At 25.3% G+C, this 8,776-nt stretch overlaps 1 protein-coding gene across 1 annotated transcript; it reads left to right on the top strand.

Annotated features, from left to right (window-relative positions):
* The first annotated feature begins 707 nt into the window (after window positions 1-707).
* LOC145844913 (F-box only protein 30-like) lies at window positions 708-5,160 on the top strand. The gene is made up of 4 exons (XM_082952336.1): window positions 708-1,565; window positions 2,683-2,838; window positions 4,223-4,521; window positions 4,961-5,160. The coding sequence occupies exons 1-4, from the start codon at window positions 811-813 to the stop codon at window positions 5,113-5,115; spliced, it is 1,365 nt and encodes a 454-aa protein (XP_082808462.1). The 5' UTR covers window positions 708-810; the 3' UTR covers window positions 5,116-5,160.
* The last annotated feature ends 3,616 nt before the right edge of the window (window positions 5,161-8,776 follow it).

Below are 8,776 nucleotides of genomic sequence, written 5' to 3'. Positions count from 1 at the left end.
TCCCTTGTTATACAAATTTTTTTTGTATATGATGATTTATAAACAAAAAATTGTTGTTTAATATCAATACAATTACATATTTAATGTTATAGTTATGGTTTTTTTTGTTTAATTTATTTTTCAGTGTTTTCAAAGTTTTGTTTGGAAGTTGATTGTTTTTATTTACATCTTGTTTAAAGAGTATGATAAATTAGAGACTATGTAAAAAAATGTTTAAGAATATATAAAAACATTATGTAATATCCCAGTTGTTTACTAATTGTATACTAGTTGTTTAAAAAAGTTTGTTATAAAAAAAATATTTTAATAAATTTACTTATTGTAGGTTCTTCTTTTAATGATTAAATTTTGCATATAGTTTCTTTTTTAACTATTTATACTGCATACCTTTTTTAAAAAGTAATTATTGCTAAAATATTATCTGGTAAAGAGTGATTTGCATACTGTGTAACTTAAGAATTACCCACCTAATAGTTTAATTTTTTTGAAAATAAAACTTGAAATTATATATAAAATAATAAGTTAAGTTTTTGTTGGTTTAAATGCTAACTAAAAAGTAATTAGTAATAATTTATAGATGTTAAAGTTAAAGCAATGGACAAAAATATATGTGAAGACCATTGCAGAAGATGCTATAATATAAGAAGATGCAAGTTCAAAAAGCAATGCCCTGTCATAAAGTGTAAGCTAAACTGTGGTAGAATTTTCCATCAGTGCAAATTGAAAGAACACTTAATTTTGTGTACCAACATCAAAAGACCCTGTATAAATTCCCAGTATGGCTGCAGATTAAAACTAACTGCCACACAGATGAGAAACCACCTTGAAAAATGCCCGGCAAGTACAGTTATTTGCACAATGGAGTGGAACAGAAGACCACTAAAACAAACAGACTTGAGTTGTAAAATGGAATGCAGCAAAACAGTTTTCAATGACTTTAGTCTTAGTGTTACATTCAAAGACCAGCAGACACTGTTTCAAAGTTCAGAGAACTACAGCAGCTTCAACAAGTATGTGAACTTAATTGTTGATGGTTCAAAGGTGATGAATGGTGATGATAAGGAAAACAAACCAGATTTATTTGACTGCAGTCTTGAAAGTCCAAGCTTAGATGTGAAGTCTTTCAAGAAAAAAGTCATTGAGCTGCACTTTATCTATGGACCAAAAGCAATGCAAAAAGACTTTAAAGACTCCACAACTGACACTGTTGATCTGGAGTTTGATAACAAAAGATTTCAGTCCCTTTACCCCCAAGTAAACTTTAACAACCAGGAACATTACCTGAGTACTCTTTTCAGCCTGCTTAAAAATGAACGCTTCCACACCAAAAACTACATTTCAGAGCCTGAATCCTTGAACCACTTTACTAGAATGTGTGGAACACAAACCTACCCTTGCGATGTGCTCGAAATAGACTGGAGCAAGATTTTGAGTCCGTTAAAAGAGAACTTCAGTACAGAAAACTTTAATGGCATCTTGACAAGAACTAACAACCCTATCTTCTCTTCTGCGTTGGTTTTGGATCCGACAATAGAATGCCTGTCAAGAGTGGTCACCAATACCAGGTAATGGTTTGTTTTACTTCACATATACTTATTGTCTTAAATTATTGAAGTTTGTACCTGTAGCAGTAATGTAGCTTGAGGCAAAGTGGTATTGCTTTAATTTCCTTGAATGGAACTTATAACTTATGTTTTTGCTTAAGGTAGTTTTAGTAATCTAAAACTAAGGAAAATAAATTTTAAAAATAAAGTTATAGTTATTATTTAAAAAAAAACTAAATTGCATCAGCTTTATATCATTTTAAATCCCTGACTTTAATTTAAAAAACTTTATATTATATTTGTTTTTCTAAATTATAGAATGGTTGTAAGAATAGTTAACTATTAGAAATTCTTGTTAAAGTTGGTGGCCATTTATTATATATTCAAACTTAACAGTATAAGTTTTTTGACATTTAGTTTGATACTTACAGGGTTGCCACTTAACCCGGAAACCTGGAAAAACCTTGAAAAATCTGGAATTTGACAATTCAGGCAAGAAACCTGGAAAAACCTGAAATTTAAGAAGTTTTTAAAAACCTGGAGTTTTGAACAAAAACCACTTAAAAACTCTGGAAAAACCTGGAGTTTTAACAATTTTCACATGTTCAGTAGTAAAATTTTGATTTTATTAAAAAAACTTATTATATAAATAAAAAAAACTTGTCATCATCAATTTTTTTTTAATAAAAAGCATATTTAAAGTAACTTTACAGTATATGTTCAATTTTTTTTAATTATTTAACACAGTTTCTTACCTTAAACTTAACTTTAAACTAAAAATAGACCCAAAAATGTGTACTTTTAAAAAACCTGGATGAAATTTGGAAAACCTGGAAAATTTTTTGAAAAAACGAGTGGCAACCTTGTACTTATGTGAATTCATATATTTTAATAGAATAAGCTTTATTCCTTGTATGAAAGCTAATAGCATAAGCTGTAACTTCATACTTACAAAACAAAAAGCATTTTTTCCTAATTCACAATAGTCACATATTCTTTTTTTTTCTACAAATCTTTTAGTTGTTTTAACTTATAGGAATTGTTCAACGTTTTCTGTAAACTTGTCTGACTTGTTTTGAAGTGCACTTGCATAAGTTAGCATTTTGTTCCTCTTTACAAATATGTTTCAACTTTACAGGAACATGTTCAGTTACATGTGCGGTCAGATATTCAGAAGGGATCAGTTCAGAGATCACTACAAGAGCACTCACTGTGATTTTTACGGCGGCCTGGACAACTGGATCGAACAAAAGTGTCCTTACAGCTCACTCGGTTGCAATGAGAAAAGACACAGGTTTGTATAATGAACATGCACTTTATTGAAAATAAAAATTATATTTTATTTAGAGTTTAGTCAATTTTGAAAAAGTTTTAAATAAGAATTTGGGTACCAAAACTTTTCTTTTGCTAATTTTCACTGATATTTTGTAGAAAATATATTTGTTTTTTATTCAAAGCTAGTAATCTCATGTTTATTCTAAAGTTAAGTTACATATGAAATAAGTACTCAAATAAAAGAAACGTGTTTTTATTAAAAACATATTTAAAAAAGTTTTAGTAAAATTTTCAAAGTTGAAAGATTAAAACTTAGATATATAAAGAATACTGGCTTAAATTGTAAGATATTATATGTTTTTATTGAAATAGTGTGTTTTGCTTTTTTAGTTAGTGTATCAATATAGACACTGTATAACTTAATAACATTAACCATTTTTATGCTTAGTATTATATTTTTTGCTAATAATCAAAGTAGACACCCCTTAAATAGTGTCATATTATTTATTTTTATTTAATGTATTTATAAAGTTTATGTAAAATCAAAATATAAATTTTATAGATCTTTTTTTTATATTACTTGAATTATCAAGTTTTTAGTTTACAAAATTAATTTAGAAATCTTATGTAGTAAATTAAAATATTCAGAAAAAAAAGGATAAAAAAAATTAGTATAAAACGTGTTTTTGTATAAAGCATTTAGTAAGGCTCTGCATTTGTAGTTATATTTGTTGTATTTAATATTGTTGCGCAGAATCAACATATATGTAATATTTAGTTTTCCTAAACTTTTTTATTGATAATTACTACAGGGTTACAAAACGCTCAGGCTAGTTTAATTTTTTTTTAATCAGCCAAACTCAGGCTAGTATAAGCTTTTATGAAAAACTCAGACTGACTTATAGGCTTGTTTGAGTTTTATGTAAAACTTAGGAAAGTTTTGATAATTTTCCTACAACATTTACTAGTTTTTATAACTGTAAACCTATTTTTCATAAGAATTTTTTCCTTTAGATAGTAATTCACATTTTTTATTATTTATTTATTTTTCTAAATGTTAAACTTAATTTTAATTTTTTTAAATCTTGGTTTTTACTATTCTTTTTTTGTCATAAATCTAGACTACTTTAATGTAAATCAGGCTAGTTTGTGGTCACATCTGTTTTTTTTTTTTCAAAAATTGATACTTTTCATAGTCTAAAATAAAATAATTGATCCAATGTTAAAGTAAGTTTTTATATGTTTAATAACAACTAAGAATCAGAACAAGTATAAAAATTATTAATTATAACTATTTTATTTATTTTGTTACTCAGTAATGCGTTTTATTTATTCATGAATAAATGTTTCATATATGTAAAAAAATGTTCATCTAAAAATAATATTAAACAATTTCAACACAGGTTTGCACCAAAGTCCCATGACCACAAGCTTGGCTTCGATTTTGAAAGGAGCTGCATATTCACAACGAGCAGCAAACCACCTGAAATAATATCACCAGACCAACCCAACTTGCTAGACCTGCCAACAGAGATGATAGAAGTCATCGTATCACATCTGGACAGCTACTCTGTGGGCCAGCTCATGCAAACTTGTTCATATCTCGATGATGTTTGTCAGACTTTCCTCCATTCTAAAGGTATAGTTGAGGTTCAGTGGGAAAAAGTGTGTTATAAAGGAATGACAACTTGGAAAATTTCAGGTTAATATAATTTTTTGTTGCTTAGGTTTTATATTTGCTTAAGACTTTAGTTTCAAGTAAATGTTTAAAATAAAAAACCTATCTTCTCAAAATTTATACCACATAATAAAAAATTTTGTTAAACATTTGTTCATAAGTCCTTTTTTTACATTTTAAAATGTAAAAGTCTATTTCTTAAATTAAGAGTTTTATGAAACAACTTTTACAAGTTTTTAAAACTCTATTTTCCTTTTTAAATTGAAATAAAGGTGTTGTCAAAGATCTACTACTTGTTTATTATTATTGCTTAATTGTTGCAAGCTGTAGTAATTTATTTATATTTTGTTCTGTATAATTAACAATAAAAAAAAATACTTCTTGCAATTATCATCAAAGACATTGAATATTCTAACAAATTAAATAAAGTTTAAAAAAAATAAAACAGCGTTAAATATTTCAGGCTACAATTGGGTGTTCAGTAACAGCATAGACCCCATAGAAACGTGGTTACCAAGCAACAAACCAGCGATAAACAATCATATGTGCAACTGCCCCTACAGTAGAAAAACCTACCCGGGTTTGGAAGAGCGCGTTAACGTACTTGACTTCAAGTGAGCCTTACAAAAAGAATAAACGTTTCAACCTCAATTCTATTAGTATTTGAAATCTATTCTTATTGATTACTATTGCTTTTTATCAAGTTGATAACAGAGTGTTTTTTTAAAGAGTAAATTGCTTTTAAAAGTATTTTAAATACCAAACTCTATAGAGTTACTTATTTTCTTCTTAATCTTGAATGAGCCTTAAATAACTATAGCAACCTCAATTCTTCAAGTTAATTTTGAAGTAGTTTTTTATGGCTTTTAAAGGTTTTAAATTTAGTTAAAGCTATTTTTAAAACTTTTTATCTTTCTTAGAATCTTCAAATATACTGCTTTAACTTTTATATATATTGTTGTGTTTTATACTTTTTTAATTGATACAAATTTATTTTATTACAACATCAGTTTAAGTCCTTTTGTTTATTTTGTTCTTTTAGAAATTTTGATTTAAATTCAGAATATATAGTTTGCAAATTCAAATACTATATTATCTTCGCATATTGACAGCTTCTAATCTTCTGTTTTTTGTCAAACATTGTAATTGATACGTCAAATGTAAAATGTTACTGCTTTATTTATAAAGTCGATTTAGTAAAAGTTTATAAATAGTCATAGTACTATTTTTGAATATTTTATTTCAGCTTACTGTTTTATATTAATCAAAACTTGAAACTCTAAAATCATATTTTAGCACTGTTATTGATTTACAAAGTTATTTATATTTTTTATTTCTTGAAGTTTACATTTTTAAAATAACATATTTGGTACGTTAAAACTTATATTGTTTAAATTTTCAATAAAGATATTGCTTTATTTTAATTTTATTATCTTTATTAAAAATTATAAGTTTTCTGTAAGTGTCGAACAATTTATGCCTTAGTTATTCTGATCTGTTATAATTAAAGGTACTTTATTATCACTTTTTTAATTATTTTAAAGTATATTTTAATTAAGAAGCATAGCTTAATTGTATTGCAAAAATGTATGTATCTTTGCAAGGCAATTAAGTTTGAAATATCTTCACTAAATAGAAATTAAGTTTAAATTTAATGCAAGTAGTTTTAAGTGTTTTTAGTTTTTTTTTTAAAGCTTTTAAACTTAAGTTTTAAATTTTTCTTTAAAAATTTTATTTCTTTTTTTTGCATTGATACACTTTAAACATTTAAAGTAACTTTGAGATGTTTAAGTTTTGATTGTTAAAGTTGATTATTTATTTGGATTAGCTTAGTAGTATATATATATATTCAATTTAGTTAAAGGTAAAGTTAAAATCTAAGTGAGTTTAAGTTTAAAATAAAATTTAATTTAAACAGTTTTGTTACATATAGTAAAACTTATAGTGTTATAAAAGATAGCAAACTTTCTAAAATACAAAAAAAAATTTATCAAACTTTAAAACATATTTTTAAAAATAATTAACTAATTGAAATTTAATTTAGTACTATTTCTCTTCATTTTACCATCTATTAAAAGTAATCAATTTTTGTATTACTTTTCTAGCTACTACTATTAGAGTTTTAAAGTGAACTGATTGTATTGCTAACACTTCTTTGAAAACTAGTTTCCTGTTTCACAAAATAAAGTTTGTCGAAATGTAAAATAATATTACACTAATGTTTTGTTTAAATTCTATTAGTGTTCAAAGTTCTCTATATTTTGTTGCATTTTATTTAATTTTAAGAAATTTTAAGCCTGATACTTTTTTATCAAACGAATTCTTTACACAAATGTGTTAGAAAAATGTTTTTTTTTAACTAATGCTTTTAAGTTTAGAATAATTACCTTATGCAAAACATCAATATTATAATGAATTGTTGAATATTAGTCAAAAAACAGTTAAGTATTTACTTAAAACACTTATAATTTTTTTATTAGCGTTTTCTTTGTAAGTAAAACTTTGTGTAATACAGAAAAGTTAAATTTTTACAAAAATTTTAGAGTTTTTAATTTTTTTAAAACACATTGACAAAAGTTTAAAAAACATGTTTGTTTTACTTTACATTTTTTTTTACAAAAGTCTTAGTTAATTTAACAAAGCTAAAATATGCTTAAATTAAAATTTTATACAGGTTCTACACATATTTAAAGAAACTCTTTTTAATTAAATATAGACTATTTGTGTTTAATCAAATAAATCTATTTTATAGCTTAAATAAACGTTAAACATCTATTTTTAACTTAATAAAAGTTTGTATTTACTATTTAAAAAATAATAGTTTACAGAGGAAAATGTTAACATAATTGCTTTGTAACTTTAACATAAAAAATTTATGCTCTCTGTAAGTTTTTTACCTCAACAAACACTAATATTTGTTTTGCGTTGAACAAACGTTTAAAAGTTTTTATTAAAATAAACTTTAGTTTTGTCTTACAGTATAAATACATAACACCATTTACATTTATTATATTAATGCTTTTAAACTGTATACTTATACTAATAATTAATTAGTTAATAAGCTAAACTTACTAATTAAAAACTTCAACTTAAAATTGACTATCTTTTGTTATTGTTCACACTATTTTTAAGTGTTCAGCAGTTTTGTTATTAGCAAAACAGGTTTACCGAAATAAACCGTAGTTTTGAGCAATTACACTTAGAAAACTTTACAAAAGTAAATGAAATAAGCGTTATTTTTCTACCAAATCAAAATAAAATACAATTTTTTTTAGTTATCAATTTTAATTGTGTTTTACAATGTATTTAATATCTAAAAATATGTTAATTATCATACATTTTACTAGTTCCCACTCGAGGGCCGTACGTTGCATAGTAGACAATGGTGTTATATTTTAATAATGATTTTTTTTTCATGTTCCAATCTGTTAGTCACGGTGTTTTCAATAAACAACGTTTCACTTACCTAATCAGTGAGATCCCTAATTACAGCACACTCTGAAAATCAAAATAATCATTATGAAGACACTAAGGCTTAATTATACAAACTATAAAGAAAAACATGACAAAAATAATAAAAATTTGTAAGAAGTACTTTATACTAAAGATCAGTATTGTTTCTATATTGTTTGATCAAAAAACGATTTCATTTTACATATTAAAATAAATTAATTGACTGCCTTTTAAATAACATTATAGTTTAGGTGTCAGAAATGCACGAGAGGTTACTTTTGCACGAGTAGTCTATTTTGCTCATATTGATACTTTTCAACAGATTTGTTTTGTCTTATTTTTATTTTATATTTTTTTACTATTACAGTTGACGTAGCACTTAAAACTTGGTCAGTAACTTTTTTTTTTTAAATCGAATTTAAAAAGTTACTTTTTACTCTCCCTTACCCTTGTTCGCTTTTTTTCTAATTTTTTTTCAATATACTTTAATTTACTACCACTTTTACCCCTAACCCTCGCTCGGTAAGCGGTTACTTTTATCGTGCAGAACTTTCACTTCTGCAAAACCCTCCGTTCGAAATCGACGGATTCCGCAAAAGTGACTCTTCGTGCAAATGTGTCTTCATTCAAAACTGACCCATCTCGACTATTAAGACATCAAGATCCTTTTTTAAAATTCATTTTTATAAACTTTTTTGTATGAATTTCTGTACAATTTTAGTCTTTAATACTTACTCGAATACTTATTTGTGTTTGTTTTATATTTAAGTGTTTGTTTTCTTAATTCTAAATAATTTATTTTTATCTAAGTTTCAAGTATTTTGTA

This window comes from Thalia democratica, chromosome 1 (assembly GCF_965202585.1).
Source record: "Thalia democratica chromosome 1, ktThaDemo2.hap1.1, whole genome shotgun sequence".
NCBI lineage: Eukaryota > Metazoa > Chordata > Thaliacea > Salpida > Salpidae > Thalia > Thalia democratica.
This window is presented reverse-complemented; position numbering and strand designations above follow the sequence as displayed.

Excerpts from the sequence above, each read along its gene's own strand:
- LOC145844913 (XM_082952336.1), top strand. The coding sequence starts at position 811 with ATGAGAAACCACCTTGAAAAATGCCCGGCAAGTACAGTTATTTGCACA. Across the intron at positions 2,839-4,222 it reads TGCAATGAGAAAAGACACAG|GTTTGCACCAAAGTCCCATG; the intron begins GTTTGTATAATG and ends ATTTCAACACAG. Across the intron at positions 4,522-4,960 it reads GACAACTTGGAAAATTTCAG|GCTACAATTGGGTGTTCAGT; the intron begins GTTAATATAATT and ends TAAATATTTCAG.